Source organism: Dendrobates tinctorius, unplaced genomic scaffold (assembly GCF_039654945.1).
Source record: "Dendrobates tinctorius isolate UK_male_01 unplaced genomic scaffold, ASM3965494v1 ptg000015l, whole genome shotgun sequence".
Lineage (NCBI taxonomy): Eukaryota > Metazoa > Chordata > Amphibia > Anura > Dendrobatidae > Dendrobates > Dendrobates tinctorius.
Window position 1 is genome coordinate 52406001 of NW_027361683.1, and position 23851 is coordinate 52429851.

A 23851-nucleotide genomic window follows, 5' to 3' on the forward strand; every position below is an offset into this window, starting at 1 on the left:
TTGGACCAGATGGCCCAGGAGGTCCCTTCCAACTCTACGATTCTATGAGGGCACCAGAGAGCCAGAAGGAGACGACTAGAGGGACTGCAGAGAGACTTATCATGGGCAGAAAGGAGACGGCACCAAGCCGACCAGCAGAGGGCTCCCGTCACTGCCCGACTCCAGCCAGCAGCTGCGGCCTACCCGCTGCCGCCCGCGGCCGCCCCAGCCCGCAACTGCGGTCTGCCCGCTGCCGCCATAGCCAGACTCCAACACGCGGCTGCGGCCTGCCCGCTGCCACCCGGCCCTGTCCAGATCCTACCCGTGGCTGCCGCTGCCCAGATCTGGCCCGTGGTCGTGGCCCGCTCGTCGCCACCCGCGGCCGCCAGTGTCCGGCCCCAGCCCGTGGCTGCGGCCCACACGTCTCAGGCCCCGGCTGCCGCCATCCCGCCTCCGCCGGGAAGCGCAACGCAGAGGAACTCTACAGGGGCCTGTTACGCCTACACACCACCTGGGCATAGGAACGCCAGAAGCCTGCGTCAGATCTTCATCGGCTGGGCCTAGCGGCTGAGACGCCGAAGAGATAACGACCACCACTCTGCCGGACGTCAGAGGAGGATAAGCGACACGTTGTAGTTGATAACCTGTAGTTATTGGACCCGTAGTCGGCCACACCGCAGCCCCATAGTTACCGGTTCCGACTGGGTAGTCGTGTTCGAGTTACCTGTGTATTATTGTTCAAATCCCTGTGAGGATAACTGATGTTAGCTTTTCGGTTACTCAAGATAGCCCCTATAGATAAAAAAAAAAAATTATATATATATATATATATATATATATATATATATATATATATATATATATATATATACACACACACATACATATATACACATACATAAGGTTACATTTTAAGTTCACTCCGACTCCTGTCTCGTCACTGCATCTTGCATACCTGCGATTCCTACATTTGGCGTAGTTGGCAGAATGCAGTCTCCGAGCGCGAGCAGAGGTGCTGTGGACCAGGGGGGCAACGGTGGGCCCTGGACCAGTCTATCCTTGGGGGCTATGCTGAGTAATCTACCCAGGTGCTACGGCAGCAATACTATGCTGTGGAGCTGGATGGAGCGGATGCGAGGGCTATTTAGGATGCATCCGGTGACCCCTGACCTAGAGGCAGAAGTGACCCTAATGGCGTTGGACGGGGAGGCCCGGGATTCCGTAATGTTGAGGCCCCTGGGTCAGCGAAACACCTTCGTCAGAGTGTTACAGATTTTAGAGGAGACCCACGGGGACACGACTGATGTGGGAGAACTGAGACCCCGGATGTTTAGTCACATGCAGATTGAGGGGGAAACAGTGACGCAATATATGAATGTTTTGCAGGAATTGTTTGTGGCCATTGAGAGGAAGGATGGGGTCAGCGTGGGGACCGTGGACGTGACATTATGTGACCTTTTAGTGACCGGGCTACGAGACACCCTGACGAAACAGTGCAAATGGACCCGCATCTGACTTTTTCGGAGATAGGAAAGGAGGCACGTGCTCAGGAACAGGAGCAAGGGGTGACAGTCCCTGTGTGGATGGCCCGGAGTGTCGAAGCATCCATAAGCGCCCTGGGTGCACCCCACTGGGTACAAGAGATGAGGCAAGAGATACGAAGTATTAAAGGCGAATTGGCCGAAGCGAAAAAAGAGGCCAAGGCCACAATTAGTCGGCTAGGGCCGAGCAGGGAAAGCACAAACCATCGCGGTCCTCACCAAAGTCGGTTCCCAAGACCACTCACCTGTTACGATTGTGGAGGATTGGGACACTCCGTCCGAGAGTGCCCACGTTGCAGAAGGAACCTGCCCCGCCGGCCATTAAAACCAAAGGACCCTGAGCTGGGGGGACGCCGCTCGGAGCCAGAACCCACCACGCGGGGTGGTGGAAGTCACGAAGATCTGGTTGCAAGGTGTCCACTAATTTGGGCAGAGTTTGAAGGCCGTGCGGTACGGTGCTTGGTGGATATGGGGTCGCAAGTTACTACCATGCCGGAAACCTACTACCAGCAGCACTTACCCAAGCTGCTAGGCCCCAGTGGGGGTCTGTGATAAAGCTGGTGGCCGCCAACCACCAACCAATCCCCGTCGGAGTAGCCTGGATGCAGATATCGATGGGCGGCAAGCAATTAGGCTGGCGAGGCGTGGTCTAGACTCCAGGGGACCCAGGCGAGAAACACACTGTCACCCTGGGCATGAATATACTAAAGGAGTTCAGCAGCCTTCTCCTCAGTGAACCCGCCCAAGAGACTTTGAAACAGTGGAGTTCCCGTACACTGCAGGGGCTGATCTTTCAGCAGCTGGTGCAAAAGGCACAAGTGAAAGATGACTGCCAGGAGGGGGAGGTGCTGGGGAGATTGATCGCGCCTGCGACTCCTCAGCTCATGCTGCCGCCAGACTTCCGGGCCCATGTGCCTCTGGAAGTAGTAGAGGTGCAGGTGGAGTCATGCTTCTCTGAGCGCTTACCCCCTGTGCTCCTGGTGGCTCGCGCCCTACCTACTGTGCGGAAGAAGACAGCACTCCTACTCCTGCGCGGTGTCAGTCTGGAGGATCAAGACATCATCCTGAAACACCACACCGAAATGGCAAAACTGGTGAAACCACTGGAAGATGTGCTCCCGGCCCCGGCGATACAGCTGGAGGTGAGCGTGAGGGATCCCTGAGCCGTGACTGTACGCTCCATCCAGACCGCAGGGTTGCCGCCTGAGCAGGAAGGGCGAGTAATTTTGGAAAAAATGCGAGCGGAACTCTCCGGACTAGAGCCGACCCAAATACACCAGGTAGAAGCTCTTCTGGGCCATTACCGAGACGCATTCGACAGTCACGAAGACGACTTCGGGTGCACCACAGCTATCACCCACGGCATCCCCACCGAAGGAACGGCCCCACCAGAGAACAATATCGGCAGATCCCTCCGCAATTATACCAAGAAGTGAAGACTCTGCTGGGCCAAATGCTGCAAAAGGGGGTTGTCCAGGAAAGCCAAAGACCCTGGGCAGTCCCCATCGTGCTGGTGCGGAAGAAAGACGGCACGCTACGGTTCTGCGTGGACTACCGGAAACTGAACGCTTGTACTATCAAAGACTCATATCCGCTTACCCGTATCGAGGAGTCCCTGTCAGCCCTGGGGAAGGCAAAATATTTCTCTACCCTGGATTTGGCCAGTGGATACTGGCAGCTGCCAATGTCGGAGGAAGATCGTGCAAAAACCGCCTTCATCTTGCCCATGGGACTGTTCGAATTCAATCGTATGCCGTTCGGCCTGGCCAACGCCCAAGGAACCTTCCAGTGACTAATGGAGCGGTGTCTGGGTGACCTGAACTTCGAGGCCACCCTAATATACTTGGACGACATCATCATCTACACCGCAACGCTTGAGGACCACTTGCAATGTCTGGGCCAGGGTGCTCAGCCGGCTACAAAAGTACAGGTTGAAGGTGAAGCCCCAGAAATGCCATCTGTTTCGCACGCAAATCGAATATCTGGGGCATGTTTCCGCCGAGGGCATGAGACGGTCTATGGAGAAGGTAGCTGTGATACGGGAGTGGCCTACTCCCGAGACGGTAAAAGATTTACAAGCCTTTCTGGGGTTAGCCGGATATTACCGTAGCTTGGTAAAGAACTTCGCTCGCCGGGCCCGAGCCCTGCAAGACCTGCTGAAGGAAGCCCCTGCCGGAACCAATAGTTGAAAGATTCAGTGGCAAGAACCGCAGGAAGAGGCCTTCCAAGATCTCAAAACCGCACTCTCAGAAGCCCCAGTGTTGGCCTACGCGGATTTCTCGCAGCCGTTCATACTGCACACCGACGGGAGCCTACGCGGGCTAGGAGCTGTAGTGTCACAAATCCAAGATGGCCAGGAAAGAGTGATCACTTACGGGAGTCGATCACTCGACGACTCCGAACGTAATCCCGACAATTACAACTCCTTTAAGCTCGAGCTTCTCGCGGTAGTGTGGGTCATGACGGAATGGTTCGCAGAGTACCTGGCAGGCTCTGAGGTGGTAGTACGAGCTGACAACAACCCACTGGCCCATCTCGACAATGCCAAATTGGGGGCCCTCGTACAACGGTGGGTGGCCCGAATGGCCAAATTCAAATACAAAATCATCTACAAACGGGAAGCGGAGAATGTGCATGCATATGCCCTCTCCAGAATTTGACGTAAGACTCATGGGCAAAGCCAGGATGACGAGCTAGAAGGAGAAGAAATTCCGTTTGCTTTGGCCCCCGCCGGGATCACAACTGTAACCCGAGAACAATCCCACATAGGACCCGCTAGGGGCATCTTAGAACTATCCCGGGATAAATGGATCCAACAACAACAAGAAGATGGAGAGATTGGCCCCCTGCGTCAATGGGTGGTCACAGCCCGGCCACCCAGCGACGCCCAAAGACAGACATTGACTCGGGACACTTTGCGCTAATGCTACGTCAGTGGGAGAAACTGGTGATCAAAGGCCGACTATTGTACCGAAAGGCAGCCTGGCAGGTAGTAATACTGGGAGTCCGTCTCACTGAACTTGCTCGTGAAGCTCATGAAAAAGGGGCTCATTTTGGGGCACAAAATACTTTTCAGTGGCTACAACAAATGGCCTACCATCCCCGCTTGCAAGCCACAGTGAAAGAGGTTTGCCGCGTGTGCTGCCTATGCGAGTTAACTAAACTACCTGAGCAACAGGCTCCAGTACAGACAATAACAGCAGCACCCCTCAAACTCTTAATGATAGACTATCTAACCATTGGCCCTGCTCACCAGAGGTATGAGCATTGTCTAGTTATGGTGGACCATTTTACCAAATTCGCCATGGTGACCCCTACCCAAGATCAAACTGCGGAATCGGCCACCTACGCGATTTGTAAGAACTTTATCCAAGTATACGGCTGCCCCCAACAGATCCATTCAGATAAAGGTGCGTGCTTCCTGGGAAAAGTAATGGAAGAATTCACCGCTTATATGGTATCGATAAATCCCGTACCACTCCGTACCACCCTCAAGGAAATTGGGCCTGAGAGCGGTTTAATCGGACATTAATCCAAATGCTCCGCACCCTGGAGAGTGACCGGAAAGCCCGCTGGCCCGAATACATCCCCAAACTGGTCTGGGTTTATTACAACCGGGTATACTGAGTCAACGGCTACACTCCGTACTCGCTACTATTTGGCCGGGAAGGCAAAGGAATCACTGAGGTGGAATTAAACCTGGAGGAGGAACAACCATGGACGGGAGTCTCCTCGTGGATCCGGAAGCACTGGTATCGGCTACAAACCCTGCACCGAATTGTCCGCACAAACCTTCAGGACCTGGAACACCTGTAGAACACCCCGTCCCAACCCACCAAATTCCAGGAGGAGATCGTGTACTCATACGAGATCAGCGCCCCCAAAACAAATTGGAATGCCACTGGGAAGCCCAGATGGCCCAGTGTACGAAATACAATCTGAAAAAGAAGGCGGCTGCCCTATCCGTACCATACACCGTAATGTGTTACGACCCTGCACAACCCAAGGCCCCTCCTCGGGTCCCAGAACCTCCGCCAGCAGTATGGAATGAGGACAATGAGGAAGACCTTCCAGCGGTACAAATGGACACTCCAAAAACTGATACCCCAGCAACCCTAGTCAATCCACCATCTTTCACCCCCCAGAGGACTTCACCACAGTCGAACCACGGCACTCCAAGCGGTCCACAGCTGGCAAACCCCCCGAACGCTACGAACAGGACCAGTTCATGTGGTAGAAAAGACTTTCACATCAAAAAGCAGGCCCAGGCCCCTCCGAGCCCTTGCCTGAGGACTGGCGAGCATACAGGATGGGGGAGTGTAGGAGGGAGAGTCCTTGCTGTGTAACCGGGCCAGAACCAAGGGGACTGTCACCAAGGTTCCTAGGGAGACTGTTTCCGGGGGACATAATTAGAGGACGGACCGGAGAGAGTTCTAGAAGGAGTAAGGGTGGAACCAATATAAAAGTAGCTGAGGACGCCAGGACTTGGCACTTGACAGAGCAGGGAAGGAGCAGGAAGCCTAGAGTGTTATGAATGAGTCACCGCAGGAGGCAAAAACAGAAATACTAGCTAAGTCCAGAAAACCAGAGAAGTTGGCAGCTATCGGATTGCAGACCCCTGAACCTATCAACAACAACTAGCAGTAGCCGTGGGGGGTTCCTACGGTGCACTAGACCCCTCGATCACAGCCGGAGAACTACATAGCCTAAAGACAGAAAGGGAAATCTAAACTGCCCCAGAGCAGACCCCAAAGCAATAGGCAGCCCCCAACATATAATGACGGTGAAGCAAGATAAAAAAACACTTACACAGATAGAAAGATAGGCTGAGCAAATGATGTGGCCCAAGCTAACTAAAAAGGACAGGAAAGAAAAGCTGCTGTCTGCAATCCGCCAAAACCCTCTCAAAACCAGGGCCAACAGACTGATAGGGAAAAAAGCCGTGAAGACGCTAGGCTTCAAAAAGACTATATCAGTACTCAGGTATTTTCTGAAGACAGAGCAAAAAGGAATTCAGCTCACCCAGCAGGGAAAGGCAGAAATCCAGAAAAACAAGGCAAAACAAAACCAAAACACAAATGCAAAAAGCAGAGCAGAAAAACTTAGCTTTTGAGGAGCAGGAATCAGACTGGTCTCCAAGAATCCCTCAGAGAAATCGCAAGGCAGAAGGGCGTCGGCTGCCTTATATCCAGTCAGCAATTCCAGTCACCCAGTCCTCATCATTCTGCTCAGGTGCTTTGTAATCAGCCTCACTACCTTCCTTCAGCAGAAGAGGGAGTTCATCAGACCTCAATGGTGAAGGGGAAAATGAACTCAACACGCACAACACTAGAGGGTGCCAGAGTGCCAGAGCTAGAAGGAGACAACTAGAGGGACTGGAGAGAGACTCACCACGGGAAGGAAGGAGACGGCACCAAGCCGACCAGCAGAGGGATCCCGCCTGCATGACAGCGCTTCCTGCGGCCGTCACTGCCCGACTTAAGCTCGCGGCTTTGGCCTACCCGTAGCCGCCACAGCCCGACTCCAGCCCGCGGCTGCGGCCTACCCATTGCCGCCCGTGGCTGCAGCCTGCCCGCTGCCACCGGTGGCCACCACTGTCCAGATTCTGCCCAAATCCGGCCCGCGGTTGCGGCCTGCACGTTGCCACCCGTGGCCGGCTCCAGTCCGCGGCTGCGGCCTGTTCGCTGCTACCCACATGTCTCGGGCCCCGGCTGCCGCCATCCCGCCTCCACCGGGAGGCGCAACGCAGGGGATCTCTACAGGGGCCTGTTGTGCCCACACACCACCTGGGCATAGGAACGCCAGAAGCCTGCGTCAGATCTTCATCGGCTGAGCCCAGCGGCTGAGACACCCAAGAGATAACGACCACCACGCTGCCGGACGTCAGAGGAGGACAAGTGACACGTTGTAGTTGATAACCTGTAGTTATTGGACCCGTAGTCGGCCACACCACGGCCCCATAGTTAACAGTTCCGACCGGGTAGTCGTGTTCGAGTTACATATGTATTATTGTTCTAATCCCTGTTAGCTTTTCGGTTACTCAAGATAGCCCCTATAGATACAAATATAAAGGTTACATTTTAAGTTCACTCCAATTCCTGTCTCGTCACTGCATCCTGGACGAGGGGAGGCCGCACGGGAAAGCTGAGGGCCTGTGTCGGGGCCCTGGGGCCTGTCTCGTGTATGGGGCGTAGGAGCGGGAACTGCCTGCGGGGCCACCGGCTGGGCCGGGGGAACGCTCACCTTCCCCGGCGCCACAGCTCCCTTCAGGCCGTTCCGCAGCTTTTCCAGGGGTCGGTGCATCCGTGCGACTAGAGAGTCTGAGGTGTCGCTAGTCTCCATCGCTCCTGTGTTGTTCCTGGCCCCGTCGTCTGGAATGCACCGCCACTCTTCATCCTGTCATCCGGCAGGACCAGCCTCCAGGCCCGATGTTTCCGCAGGGAGAGTCGGCAGCTGCAGTGGAGTTCCAGGTCATTCTTCCTCCAGGGTGAGTGTTCGGTACACCGGCAGTGACTCCCATGCGCAGGTGACACCGGTGGGCCTCGACCTCCTGTAGCCATCTCCACTCCACCATCCCGCTGTAGTCTTTCACTGTGGAGGAGTGCCCAGCTTTCCGGCAGCAGCAACCAGCTTTCCTAGCAGTGTTCCAGGGGTGGGCTCAGCTTAGCTCGCCCTGGCAGTCTCTTTAGGCGCTGTAATCCTCCACTTCGACAGCCGCGATTTTGCTGGTTCGCCAAAGTCACTTTCAGGGTACTTTTAATCCAATCCGATAATTCCAATTTAAGTCCACAAATCAAAATCTTCAACCCGCTCAGCTTGAGTCCATTGGATCTTCAGCGCGGTCTCACGGCTGGCGTTGGTGGATTAGGTGGTGATGATCCTGCCAACTACACCAATTGTAGGTACGTGTGCCGACTGGGGGGGTGGTCCCTTTTTTCCTGCAAACAGACTGGAGACAGAAACCGGTGTACGTTCAACAGGTTCTCTTTATTGGCCATCCTCCCGACGACCCCAGCAGCACGACAGCTTCCGTACACACAGGCCCGGGTACCTTTCACCTTCTTCTCTTTACTTAAATTGACATCCCTCGCGGTTCTATCGCTGTGGCTGCCCTAGGCCTACCACCGGAGCGCTTCGCCTGTCTGAGTCCGTCTATCTCGTACCCCCGGGCATCCTCTGTCCTGCGACTCTCCAGTCAGGGATACCCCTCCTGACCGCTTCTCCTTCCAGTCTCTCCCGGAGTTCTTACTCTCTCAGTCTCTTCCTCCTTCAGTCTTATTCTCTGCTGAATTCATCCTCCTTGAGGTACCCCGACAGCGAGAGGAAGAGGAGATGACGTGGAGCCAGAGAACAAAACACTGAAGGAGCGGTCAGAAAGATAGGAAGAGAACCAGGAGAGAGCAGTGTCCTTAATGCCTAGTGACTGGAGCCTAGAGAGTAGGAGATGGTGATCAACAGTGTCAAAAGTTGGTCACCGTTACGTTTTGCTGTCAGGTCATTGGTCACTTTGATGAGTGCAGTTTCAGTCAAATGTAGGGGGCGGAAGCCGGACTGTGAAGGGTCTTGAAGGGAGTGAGTGGAGAGGTAACGGGTAAGGCGGGAGTAAACTAGGCACTCCAAAAGTTTAGAGATGAAGGGGAGATTGGAGACTGGTCTGTAGTTATTTGTGCAGGATGGGTCGAGAGTGGGTTTCTTTAGTAATGGAGTAACGATGGCGTGTTTGAAGGAGGATGGGAAAATGCCCGAGGAGAGGGAGAGATTAAAGATTGCAGTTAGGTGAGTTGTGACGACTGGAGAGAGAGACTGGAGGAGATGTGAGGGATTGGGGTCGGTAGTGCATGTGGTCGGACAAGAAGAAGAGAGGAGTCTGGAGACTTCTTCTGTGATGGGATCAAATGTGGAAAGTGAGCCAGGGGAGATGCAGGAAGGGATGGGAGTCACAGCACTTGGTGGTTGGGAGCAAATTTCCTGACGGATATTATCTATTTTTTCTGTGAAGTGGGAGGCCAGGTCATCAGCACAAATGTCTGTGATAGGGGCTTGTGCTTTTGGCCTGAGGAGGGAGTGAAAAGTGTTGAAAAGTTTCTTGGGGTTGTTGGCTAGTGAGGAGATCAGGGTGGTGAAGTAGGTCTGTTGGCGAGGTGAAGGGCAGCGTTATAGGTTCTTAACATATATTTGAAGTGGATGAAGTCTTCTGGTGTGCGGGTTTTTCTCCATAGGCGTTCAGCACTCCTAGAGCATCGCTGGACAAGTAGAGTTTGCGATGTGAGCCAGGGCTGTTTTACTCTGTGCTTGGAGGTTCTGAGGGTGATCAGAGCTACTAGGTCAAGGGTGCTTCTAAGAGTGTCGTTGTAGTGATCAACAGCCAGATCAGGACAGGAAAAAGAGGAGATTGGGGACAGTGATGAGTGTAGGGAGTCTGAAAGTGTATGAGGGTTAATTGCTTGTAGATTTCCGATTATGTAGTAGGTAGGAGTGAGCTGGGGTGGGCGAGGATTTGTGAGCGTGAAGGAAAGTATGTTGTGGTCAGAAAGTGGAAGTGGTGAGTTATTTAGGTGGGAGATTGAACAGAGCCAGACAAAGATGAGATCAAGGGTGTTACTGTCCTTGTGTGTCTCAGAGGTTGAAAGCTTCGAAAGGCCTAGAGAGGTGGTTAGTGATAGAAGCTGGGATGCAGATGTGGAAGTAGGGCTGTTAATGGGGATGTTGAAGTCTCCCAGGATAAGAATTGGTAGCTCTGAGGACATGAAGTGCGGCAGCCAGGCAGAAAAGTGGTCAAGGAAGTGGGTGGGTAAGCCTGGGGGCCGGTATATGACCGCTACTCTGAGGGAGAGGGGACGGAAGAGCCTACTGGTGTGGACCTTAAAATTAGGGAATGAGAGTGATGGAACTGGAGGGATGACCTGGAAAGTGCATTGTGGGGACAGGAGTATGCCGACTCCACCACTAAGTATGTTTGTGGGTCTCGGGGAATGAGAGAATTGTAAGTCACCATAGGAAATGGTGGCAGGAGAGACAGTGTCAGTATCCTGAATCCAGGTTTCAGTGAGGGCCAACAGATTGAGAGTTGTTCATAAAGTAGTTGTGCAGGAAAGGAAGCTTGGTTGCAAACAGACCGTGGGTTCCAGAGGGCACAATTAAAAGATGCACTTTGTGACAATGCACTTTGTGACAATTTAGTAACTTTATGTATGTCTTGTTACTGCATAGGTTCTGGTTGTACAACAATCCTTTAATCCATGCGGTTTCGCACTTTATTGCCCACCCTCCATTTGTATCTGGATGTGTCTTAATTAAAATAAAAAACTTTTTGACTTTACTCTGGACTTATAGTCGCTTTTTTGGAGCTTTGCTCAGTTTTCTCTCTGTGATGTGTTTGGGCAAGATGGGCTGAGGTTTCTCAGGAAGGTGAGGAGTGCATGGGAGCTGTACATGGGAGAGGGAAGTATAGAGGGGCTGATGTGTATGAGTCTTGATGGAGGGGGGATGGGGTGGTGAATGTAGATGGCAAGGGAGCACAGGAGGATAGAAATAAAGCACATGGCTAAAAGGGAATGCTAAGTGTGGGTTACCTGATTCCTGCCCTGATTAACTGCCATGGATAACTGACGTATTCTTGATGATTAGCTTCTGTGATGCTTTGCTTATGGGATGCCTGCGTGCACCCCTCACTGCGTGCTTCCCCTTAGGAACTACTAAATATATAGGCCACACTACAGGGTCAGGAGAAAGGGATTGTGGGAGCTGGTTTGGTATAATTTGGCAGCTGGGTACAGTACACCAGGGGGAGGGACAAAAAAAGGGAGGACCCCCAAAAAATGACATGGGGTCCCTATATTTTTAAGAATCAGCAATGGCTAAACAGACCACTGCGGGCTGACCTTATTAGGCTAGGAAGAAGCCATGGATAGTGGCCCCCTCCTAGACTAATAACACCATCTCTCAGCCTCCCCAGAAATGGCGCATTCATATAATGCGCCAGTTCTAGCACTTGGCCTCAGCTCTTCCCACTTGCCTTGTGTGTTGGCAAGCGGAGTAATAAGTCATTAGGTTGATATCAGCTTTGCAATGTCAGTTGACATCAAGACTATAGGTTAGTAATGAAGAGGTGTCTATCAGATGTCCCCATTACTAACCCAGTAAGTTAAATTAAAAGAAATACACACAAAGGAAAAAAAAAACCAAACATTGTATTTGATTGAAAACTCCCTCACACATTCCGTAGTTTGCCCATTATCCGGAGGTCGCTGGATCTGCAGAGATATTTTTCTAACAAATGGATAGACGAGGGAGAGTGTGCGCTGAAGGGGGGGGGGGTGTTTTTAAAATAGTATGTCTTTTCTTGTGTGTGCGTGTATTTTTTTCTTTTATCTTACTGGGTCAGTAATGGAGGCGTCTGATATATGCCTCTGCATTACTAACCTATGGGCTTGATATCAGCTGACATCACCCCCATAACCAATTACCCCACTTGCCAACACACCAGGGTAATCAGGAAAAGCCAAGACTAAGAGCCAGAATTGGCACATTTAATGGATGCACCATTTCAGGGGCGGCTGAGGGCTGGTGGTATTATTCTGGGAGTGGCCAGGAAATGTCCTATAAATGACGGTTCTATTCCTGATCTAAGGCTACATTCACACAGCGTTTTTCCTGCGTTTTTTGAGGATACGTTTTTCAGTTGCAAAAGCAGATCAGTTTTTTAAAAAACCGCATAATGTTTTCAATAGCAAAAGCAGATTAGAAATCTGCTATCTATCTATATATCCATTTATCCATATCTGTCTATCCAAATCATATCTGTACCAAAAAGAATGAAAGCCGGATAGCACACAGACTAACACTCCTTTTTTTTAGCACCAGTCAAGTACACCTCATAGCTGCCCCAAAGTACGCCTAGGACAGGCATTGCTCGTCTTCAGTAATATCAACATCAACTGATAGTTGGAATAAATAGACTGCATTCATCACCACATCTTCTTAAGGTGCAGGCTTTATTTTCAAGTGTAGGGGTGTGAAGTATGAGGTTCTGCAGCAGCTGAGGTGTGCAGTATGAAATTCTGCGGAACAGTATGAGATTCTGCCCCCCCAAGGTTTGATCCTGGCTACGCCCATAGTGTGAATGTAGCCTGAGGATCTAGGCTTTATCTTAGCCGAGATAAGTCATAGTGAGTGTGTGTGTGTGTGTGTGTATATATATATATATATATATATATATATATATATATATATATATATATATATATATATATATATATATATATATATATATATATATATATATATACACATACACACACATACATACATACACACACACACACACAGTACAGACCAAAAGTTTGGACACACCTTAATCAAAGCGTTTTCTTTATTTTCATGACTATGAAAATTGTAGATTCACTTTTAAGGCATCAAAACTATGAATTAACACATGTGGAATTATATAATTAACAAAAAAGTGTGAAACAACTGAAAATACTGTATGTCTTATATTCTAGGTTCTTCAAAGTAGCCACCTTTTGCTTTGATTTCTGCTTTGCACACTCTTGGCATTCTCTTTATGAGCTTCAAGAGGTAGTCACCGGAAATGGTTTTCACTTCACCGGTGTGCCCTGTCAGGTTTAATAATTGGGATTTCTTGCCTTATAAATGAGGTTGGGACCATCAGTTGTGTTGTGCAGAAGTCTGGTGGATACACAGGTGATAGTCCTACTGAATAGATTGTTAGAATTTGTATTATGGCAAGAAAAAAGCAGCTGAGTAAAGAAAAACGAGTGGCCATCATTACTTTAAGAAATGAAGGTTAGTCAGTCCGAAAAATTGGGAAAACTTTGAAAGTGTCCCCAAGTGCATTGGCAAAAACCATCAAGCGCTACAAAGAAACTGGCTCACATGAGGACCGCCCCAGGAAAGGAAGACCAAGAGTCACCTCTGCTGCGGAGGATAAGTTCATCCTAGTCACCAGCCTCAGAAATCGCAGGTTAACAGCAGCTCAGAATAGAGACCAGGTCAATGCCACACAGAGTTCTAGCAGCAGACACATCTCTACAACAACTGTTAAGAGGAGACTTTGTGCAGCAGGCCTTCATGGTAAAATAGCTGCTAGGAAACCACTGCTAAGGACAGGCCACAAGCAGAAGAGACTTGTTTGGGCTAGAGAACACAAGGAATGGACACTAGACCAGTGGAAATCTGTGCTTTGGTCTGATGAGTCCAAATTTGAGATCTTTGGTTCCAACCACCATGTCTTTGTGCGACGCAGAAAAGGTGAACGGATGGACTCTACATGCCTGGTTCCCACCGTGAAGCATGGAGGAGGAGGTGTGATGGTGTGGGGGTGCTTTGCTGGTGACACTGTTGGGGATTTATTCAAAATTGAGGGCATACTGAACCAGCATGGCTACCACAGCATCTTGCAGCGGCATGCTATTCCATCCGGTTTGTGTATAGTTGGACCATCATTTATTTTTCAAAGCAGTAATCAAAGCAAAAGGTGGCTACTTTGAAGAATCTAGAATATAAGACATATTTTCAGTTGTTTCACACTTTAATTATATAATTCCACATGTGTTAATTCATTGTTTTGATGCCTTCAGAATGAATCTACAATTTTCATAGTCGTGAAAATAAAGAAAACGCTTTGAATGAGAAGGTGTGTCCAAACTTTGGTCTGTACCGTATACATGTATACAGTGTATTACATATATACAATTTATTACAGTTTTTTGTATTCTAAAGCTGTATTCCAATAAATAGATATTATGTTCTATCTAAATATTTTGATTATTGGATCACAGAAATGATTAAATGTCTGATGTTCACATTGTACTACAATAAATTTTTCACTTAAATATAAGCAATATATGTGGGAGTCGGAGTCGTGGAGTCGGTGTAAGGGAAATTGAGGAGTCGGAGTCGCAGGTTTGGCTTACCGACTCCACAGCCCTGGCGTCACGGGGGCGGAACTTCCGCCCGCGGCCTAGTACTGGCAGAAGCCGGGGGAATAAATTTATGGCGCCCCCCGGACACGGGGACGAGACCACCAAAAAACCGAGGCCTGGTCAGGACATGCGCTGCCGAGCGCTACCGCTGTGGGGGCGCATGCTGGCACCCGACTGCTGCTGCCGCCCAGGGGAATGCCGACCCTGGGGGTTTCAGGAGCTCTCCCAGCCCATCTCCTTCAGCACCTCACCCCTGGAAGCGGGGCTGCATCCAAATCAAGGACGGTGCTGGCACCCTAGCTCCATCTTTCCCCTCCAAGGGATGAGGAGAGGGACCGTCCGCCACCTTGCAGCACCGCAGTCTAGCCTTGGTGGTGCAGTGGGGGCCGCACGGACTATTCGTAGGCCTCTGTACAGCCTAGGGTTTCGATAACTTAGGGTGGTGAGGGCAAGTGCGGCATCATGTCCCGCGTTGCGGGTAAGGATACGTGGAGGCGACACTCGCACGTGCTCGCCCGTTGTTGGTTTGGGGAGATCGGACCCTTTCAATAAGGTCCATCGCCCCTGTCTCCTCTTCATGGAAAAAAATGAAAAAAATAAACAAGTCTGAAAAAAAGACCAGACGTGTGTGCCTCCTAGGAAAGTAAGCAAGAACTGATTCCGCCTGCAATCGAGGCGAGGGTGTATACTGCGGAGGAGGAGCTAACCTTTTTTTCATCCACTTAGTGTCAGCCTCCTGGTGGCAGTAGCATACACCCACTGTCCTGTGTCCCCCAATGAGGCGAAGGGGAAAATAGGACATCACCTCTGACATAACCTTGGTTAACACCCTTGGAGCTACTGACAGACCGAATGGGAGGGCTGCATACTGGTAGTGCCTGACCTGTCCGGCTTTTGTATCAAAAAGAGGATGGAATAAAATGCCCTTCCTTCTTCTTCCATCGGGAATTCTTGTAGAACATGCTTTTGCACCAGTCCCAAAACCTCCGCCTCCAGGGCTAGTTGTTCTCCTGAAAACTTCCTGGAAAACAACTGGGTGTTAATACAAAAGTCTGCCAGGGTGGATGGACAAAGTTTATCATTAGACCGTCCCTGATGACACTCAGGATCCAGCGACTGGGGGAGATGTTCACCAAGACAGGGAGAAAGAGAGCCACCCCGATACCTCTGACCTGACATCATTGGAGGGCTTTTTTGACGATATAGAGGGTCCTCTGAACATATAACCAGACCCTTTTCTGTCTTTGAAGTCCCAGCTCTCTCTCTCTCTCCAGGGGAACGACCTGTATTAAATTTTCTCCTCCGAAAAGGTTTTCTGGTCTCCCCTGGGAAACCCCTTCTTTTTATCCCTTGCTTTCTCTAAGATGTCCTCTACTTTCTGACCAAGAGAAACTGACAGTCACGGGAAGGAGCAGAGTCTATTTTTTGAAGGCAGGTCTCCCGGACACCCTTTAAGCCACAAGGCCCATCTAGCCACATTAGATAGGCTTGCCTCCCTAACCGCCAACCTCACCGAATCTGCTGAGGAGTCTGCTAGGAAGGCCGCCGCCCCTTGCACCAGAGTCATATTGGCCAAGATTTCATCCCTTGAAACCTTACTCCTCAGCTGTTCCTCCATCTGTTGCAGCCAGGTCATGAGTGAATGAGTAGTATAGCCTGGCTATCGCCGGTTTCAGACCCCCTGCAGCTGCCCACCCATGTGTGCCTCAGGAACCCATCTGCTTTTCTATCTAATGGGTCTCTCAGCATGCCGGAATCCTGTAAAGGCAGGGACAATTTCTTAGATGACTTAGCCACTGCCCTGTCGATCTTAGGGATTTTATCCCAACTCTCAAGTCTTTTTCCTCAAAGGGGTATCTCCTTTTGGAAGACAGGGCAGGCTACCGAACCTCTCCGGTTTCTTCCACTCCTTCTCTACGAGCGCTTTCACCCTAGTATTAACTGGAAAGGTGCGCCTCTTTTTTTCCTCCAGGCCCCCAAACATAATATCCTCTAAGGATTTAGGTGTTTTCTCCTCCTTTAGGCCCATTGAAGACCTGACTGCCCTAACCAGTCTATCCGTGACCTCGGCCGGAAAGCAAAGTCAGCAGCATACATCACTGTCTGAGATGGAGTAGGAGGGAGACTGGAATTCCATATGATATTCCCCCTCCCCCCCCGGGATTGTGAGGCTTCAGAATCCGTGATAGGCCTCCGGGCTCTCTTGCTTCCCTTTTTCAAAGCTGACTTTAGGGAACCTTTCACTTTCACCCTGATTATGGCCCTAAGGCTCGTGGCGAAGTTGGGGGATCTCTTCCCGTATTGCTTTCTGTATGCAGTCAACACAGAGATTCTTCTGCCACTGAACTGCCAGTGGGGATTTGCAAAGGGCACATTCCTTACTGTTTGCCTTGGCGCTAGCCTTCCTAGGCCCCTGGTAATTAAGCAGAAAATGGCCCCTATTACAATCAAGGTGACATTCTCATAGATCACACACCACCCGCCGTCAATCATGAGTACCAGATTCGGAGGCTGATCAGGTATACAAACAACATCCCTCCTAGATACTGAGGAGTCCCGTGAACGCTGGTAAGGACGGCTGCCACTCGATCGGTCCCTCCTCTTAAGGCCCCATCTCACATAACGAAATAGTTTGCGAGATTGCTGAAGCGTTACCGATTTTGTGACACAACAGCGACCTCGCCAGGGATAGCGGCAACCAGGCCCCCGCTGCGATGTCGCTGATCGTGCTCGAATGTCCTGGGCCATTTTTTGATCGCTGGTGTCCCACCGGCCAGTGCACATCGCTGTGTTGGACACCGACGAGCGACCTTGTTAGCGACTCAGAAATCATGAACACAGGCTGGAGTCGTCAGAAACGCTGCTGTGTGACAAGGTCCCAACGACTGCCGAGGTCGTTATACGGATCACTGCTGCGTTGTTGGGTGAATCTGCCTGTTTGACAACTTACTAACGACCATTTAGCGACGCACCAGCGATCCTTACCAGGTCGTATTGTTGTTGGGATTGCTGGTGCGTCGCTAAGTGTAACGGTACCCTTAGTATGCCCCAGATGATGACAAGGTACAGAACCTGGTGAAAGCTCCTGCTGCCCACCGTGATCCTCCATAATGGGGGAGCTTCGGATACAAGCGCCTCTTCTGTGGTCATCCCTCCTTCTAAGAGGGATCCACTGCACTCCCCCCGCCTCTTCCGATGCCATTCTATGCCCCTCTAGCGGTGGGCTCTCCGGAAGCAAGGCTCACTATGGAGCGGCGGTCAGCAGGCAGAGGAGGGAGAGCGGCGCGGCGACAACAGAAGAGTCACTGGACCCATGACTGCGCCGCCCCACGCCTGCACGTACGTCGAGGCCCCACAGGACCCATGGATGGGGCCTTCCACCACATGAAGGCCCGCATACAGGTGCCCTGCCTGTTCTTCCAGTGCCAGGAGAGGCGTGGGTGAGTGGATAAAAAAAAGTCTACCAACCGCCGGTTTTCAGCACGAGGGTCAACATCAGGACAAGTAAACCCAACTAAAGCGAGGGAGAGGTACCGGCCTTTTAATTTTCAGTAGGTTTCCTGTCCTGGCTGGGAGGATCTCAATCTCAGGTGTGCTGTCATGGGTGAAGGGAAGATAAAATTTCTGCATTCATGCAACACGTTTCAGAGTTTATATATGTCTGATTAAGTTCTATCGACTATGAAAAGCATTGATTGATACAGAAACTTTATTTTTCTATACATTTGGATTTTCCCGTCCTTGGCAGCACTTGAGACCACAATATTGTTTTTCTCCTTGATCCCTGAAATGTGGCTCTCAGCCCCACCATCATGCTGCTCTAAAAATAACATAGCAAAAACATGCTGACAGATTCCCTTTAAATAAGGCTGTTTTTGCAAAAAGTAAATATTTCTCTAAATCTTAATTCAAAGAAAAAAAATTACGGAATTAAAAAAATCTGCCAAGTGTGAATAAACCCCAAAACAGATTTTCATACCATGATGAGCATGTGATAACTAAATGTCTATACTTACAGATACCAATTTGTGAGAGTCATCATGATGTAGAGCGAGGCAAGTAAAAGGCAGAAATGAAAGAAGCTGTAACTGTAGCTGACGCCATCTTCTTCATTGTTATATGCTCGATACACCCCATCTTCATGGGTGTGGACTGCTCCATCTCCGCTGTTGTCTTCAGTCTGCATTAGTTTATTAACTTGCTGGTTGTTGGAGCTGCGGATGCTGTAAATATAGAACAAGTCTGAGTTCAGAAATGCAGAATGCCTTACATTTTAGGCTGTGTGCACACGCTGCGGAAAAGGTGCGGATTCATCCGCGCGGATTTTGTACAATCCGCAGGTGAAACCGCAGGTCAAAAGACCTGCGGTTTTACCTGCGGATTGCTCTGCGGTTTTGCCCTGCGGTTTTTCATCTCCTCAATGGAGGAGATGGCAAACCGCAGGAGAATCCGCAGAAAGAATTGACATGTCAATTCTTTCTGCGGATTGAAAACCGCAGATAATCCGCGCGGAAAATTCCGCACCGTCTGCACTGCGGTTTTTGATTCCCATAGGGAATCATTGTACTGTACACCGCAGCAAAAACTGCTGCGGGTCCGCATCGGCCAAAACCGCTGCGGAACCGCAGCAAAATCCGCAGCGTGTGCACACAGCCTTAAGGGTCAAACTTAACCGCACAAGAATTGAGACATGAAGTGCTAAACTTCCAAAAGCAAAAATTCTATAACTAAAATAAGTGGACCATTAGGCTATGTGCCCACGTTAGCGTTTTTAAACGCTCAGGAAACTGATCCCCCTTCCCAGCTTCTTGCGCGTTTTTTGCACAAAAGACGCGCGTTTTTGACACGTTTTTTTCCGCGCGTTTTCTGGGAACATTGGAAAAGGCTAAAAACGCTCAGCAATGCAGAAATTCATGAGCATGCTACGTTTTTAGCTGCTAAGCGTTTAAAAACGCATGCATTGGCACAAAAAGCCAAAAACGCTTTAATGTGAAGCTTCTTTTAAGCGTTTCTGCAGCATCTGAGCCGGCACAAACGCTGTGGAAATGCTTAAAAAAACGCAATGTGGGCACACAGCCTTATAGTACAAGAATGCAACAGATATTGAGTACTGCACAGCATAAATGTGTCTTAAGCCAAAACGTGGATGACAATCCGCAAGTTAACCCATAACTGAACCCCACACTGCTCTTTTGAAACTCACCTAATGAACAAAGTACACAAGATGAAGATCACTAGTCCAACAATGCTTGGAGCATCCCACCACTGTACCACACTGGACGACGAAGCAGTAGTCCCATTGTTCACAAAAGCCAGTAATGTGGGATTACAAGTCCTGTCTGAGACAGCAATAGCAAGCATTTAGCTTCCCTTATCATTTGGCAAATGTGTATAATCAACTACATTTCGTTCTCCTCTTTTCACATATTGACTAAGCACAATTAACCTGTTAAGGTCTAGGAAATTTTCATTTATGCGCTTTTGTTTTTTCTCAACTTCATTCAAGTGCCGTAACTTATTTATTTTTCCGTCAACATAGCAGTAAGAGGTCGTTGTATTTGCAGGACAAGTTGTCATTTTTACAATTCTGAGCACTGTCACTTTACGTAGTAATAACTCTGGAACACTTCAATGGATGCCGGAGATTCTGAGAATGTTTCTTTGTGACAATGTACTTAACGATTGTGGTAAAATTACTTTGACATGACTTGCGTTTATTTATGAAATAAATGGAAATTTGGCAAAAATGCTAAATTTTGCAATTTTCAATCTTAATTTTTGTGCCCTTAAATCACAGAGATATGTCACACAAAATACTTAATAAATAACAGTTCCCACGTCTACTTTACATCAGCACAATTTTGGAAACCATTATTTTTTGTTAGGAAGTTATAAGGGTTAAAAGTTGACCAGCGATTTCACATTTTGTCCAACAAAATTTACAAAACCATTTTTTAGGGATCACATCACATTTGAAGTTACTCTGAGGGGGTCTATATGATAGAAGATACTCAAAAATGACACCATTCTAAAAACTGCACCCCTCAAGGTGCTCAAAACCACATTCAAGAAGTTTATTAACCCTTTAGCTACTTCACGAGAACTGAAGCAATGTAAAAGAAAAAAATCAACATTTAACTTTTTTCACAAAAAAATTACTTAGGCTAGTTTCACACTAGCGTTACCAAGCGCAGCGCCGCTGCTAAGCTCCGCCCCCTCCGGTCAGCTCCTCCTAAGGTCACATGACGGTGCATGCGATCAGCGTACCCTATATTTAGTGTTGGGTACGCTGGCCATGCGCTGGTATGTTTCTGCCGGCGCATGTGCCCTTTTTGCGCTGTGCTGACGTGTGCCAAACGCACTCTGTTGCATTTTTGTGCGCTCGGCGCAGCGCAAAAAGGGCGCATGCCCGGGCAAAAACACACCAGTGCACGGCCAGCGTTCTCAACGCTAAATATAGGGTACGCTGATCGCATGCAGCATCATGCGACCTTAGGAGGAGCTGACTGGAGGGGGCGCAGCCGGAGACTAGTGTGAAACGCTAGTGTGAAACTAGCCTAAAGGTCCCGTTACATTTAGCGATGCACCAGGGATCCCGACAACGATACGACCCGGTCAGGATCGCTGGTGCATCGCTAAATGTTCGCTATTGAGCTGCCAACAAGCAGATCTCACTAGCGATGCAGCAGCGGTTGTCGGTCGTTACTTACCTGTCAGACGGCAGGGATGATGACTACTTCCTCCCGCGTCCATGGAGTCGCTCATCGGCGCCAGCAGGAAGCCGATGACGAGAAATGGACCAGGACGATCTCGTGCAATCAACGATAGCCAGCGGGGGGGGCCGGTCGGAGGTAAGTGTCACATGTAGTTATATTGCTACCGATATCGCTGTTGCGTCACAAAATCGGTGATGCTTTAGCGATATCGCTAAAACTGCTATGTGTAAAAGGCCATTTAGACACACTTTTTTTTATTTTCACAAGGGTAACAAGAGAAAAGGGATAACAAAATTTGTTGTGCAATTTCTCCTGTGTATACCAAAACCCCATATATTGGGAAATACTACTATTTAGGTGCATGGCAGCTTTCAGGAGGGAGGGAGCACCTTTTGACTTTTTGAAAGCAAAATTGTTTGAAAATCGATGGCGGGCACCATGCCACGTGTGTAAACCCCCCACAATTGACACCATTTTGGAAACCACACCCCTCAAGGATTTTATCCAGGGGTATAGTGAGCATTTTGAACCCACAGGTACGACACAGAATTTGATTAACATTAGGTCTTCATATTGAATATGTTGTCATTAGTGTTGAGGGCAAGTGCTTGCTCCTCCAGTTTGCATCGGGTGCTCGGGTATGCACCGAATAATGCGGAGTGACATGCTCAAGTCCATGCCCCGCATGTTTCGTGGCTGTTAGACTCTCCAAAAAAAACATGCAGGGATCTTTGATACCCGATGCAAACTCAAGTAGTGAACACTTGCGATCAACACTGTCATATCGTCATTACTTTTTTTTTTACTTTGGAAAATAATAAACAATTCAAACACCAACCCTAACGCAACCTTAACCACGGCCCTAACCCCAACCCTATCTGCAAAGAATGGAAAAAATAAAAATTCTAAAATAAAAAAATGTAATCTAAATAAGGGGTGACAAAGTGTGGTATAACTTAGCTTGTTTTGTTATTTCGATCACTGTGATAGGATCTATCACCGTTATCAAAATGAACCAATAGGAAACATTTCCTATTGTAGCTGAGTAACGGTCGGCAGATCTCTGCGGGCGCACTGCACATGCTCCCGCCATTTTCTTCCAGGAAGATGACACGTAGGGCTGGGGCATGGAGCAGGAGGGTCCAGGGATGGTGGAGGAACCGGGGAGGGCTCAGGGGACCCCATTTCTCTCTCCACTGGTATGCTAGATCATATCAGAGGAGAGCAAAATGAATGGTAAATCGAACATTTTTTTGTGATCGCCGTTATCCGGTGAATAATGGCAATTACGTGACAAGGGATGGTAAAAACCGGCCCCGATCACGTTCTCCAGGGTTCTCGGCTATATCCTTATTTCTTAGGGATAAGGTCCCTTAACTGCCGCCATTAAAAGACAAATCAAAGGTCCTTAAGAGGTTAAATCCAAGTGTGATGAAAAAAAATTAAATTCCGTTGTTGTTCTGTGGGTTTCCTTTGTGTGGCGTTCATTGTGAGGAAATACGACTGTCCACATCAGTGTGAATACGGTGATACCAAATTTGCATCGATAATCTTCTAGTTACGTTCCGAAAAAAGCCTTTTTGCTTTTGCTTGTGTCCCCATGTTGCGAGGCCTGTAACATTTTTATTTTTCTGTTGATAAGGCTGATTGACTTTTTTTTGCATTTTGTGCTGACTTTTTTTAGATACCAATTTAGTGTATACAGATGCTTTGATTGCTTATTACAATTTTTTTTTGGTAGGTGAGGTGACAAAAAAAAAAAAAAAAAAAAAAAAAAAAAAATCGCAGTTCTGGGATCTTCATTTTGTTTCCTCTAAGACATTTATCAATCAGGTTAATTCCATATTTTAAGTATCATTTTTTTTTTTCTTATATTTTATCGTAGAGAGTGGGGCGATTTGAATTTTTAAATTTTTTTAATGTTTTAAAAACCATTTTTCTTTATTTTTTGCATTTATTTATTTAGTCCTTTTAGGAAACTTGCACCTGAAATCATATGATCGCTTATATTCTACACCCAACAATACCACATTATTGCAGCATATAGTGAAAACTTTGGTCTCCTATGGAACTGCGCCTATGGCTGAGCTTCACATGAGGATTGAGATCACTTAAGCAGACCCATGGTTATCATAGTTACTCATTTGTCCCCGTGATCACGTTGCATGGGGCCAATGAGAGCCAGTAGATACAGGAAGGTGTTAAAATATTACTTGTAGTTCCCTGTTCATATAACAGCAGGTGTGATTCAAACATGGCACACATGCCAGTTCCTGAAATATGTGGTAAATTACAGCAGAGAACTATATTCTCAAAAGAACAGTTTTCCTCTGTGTAAAGCAGTGTTGTTCAGTGGGTCAAATACATATGTTGGAATCATTACATTCAACTTGGATGTCAGCTAGTAGCTTACCAGGAATATTTGCCATAGCAGACCAGGTCACGAATATGGTGTACAAGGTAATAACAGATGCCTGTAGCAATCCAGAGTGTGGATGAACCTCCTGCAAAAAGATTAAGATGAAAAACAGGTTACTGACAATATAACTACAATGTTTTTGTTTCATCATTAGTGACCACAATTCATTAACATTTGGCCTACATTTCACTTGATACCTTTGCAGACAGGAGCACGGTCAGATTAACATTCAATCATAACACTAGCAAACTG

At 48.7% G+C, this 23851-nt stretch overlaps 1 protein-coding gene across 3 annotated transcripts in view; it reads right to left on the minus strand.

Moving 5' to 3' along the window:
• Nucleotides 1-23851, minus strand: part of SERINC2 (serine incorporator 2) — a 237958-nt gene that overhangs the window by 24425 nt on the left and 189682 nt on the right. For all 3 annotated transcript variants that reach the window (XM_073564241.1, XM_073564251.1, XM_073564259.1), the window contains 3 exons: nucleotides 23594-23684; nucleotides 19668-19803; nucleotides 18481-18687 (listed from right to left, as the gene is read on the minus strand). In XM_073564241.1, the coding sequence (XP_073420342.1) occupies nucleotides 18481-18687; nucleotides 19668-19803; nucleotides 23594-23684 (434 nt within the window). The remainder of the gene's footprint in view (nucleotides 1-18480; nucleotides 18688-19667; nucleotides 19804-23593; nucleotides 23685-23851) is intronic.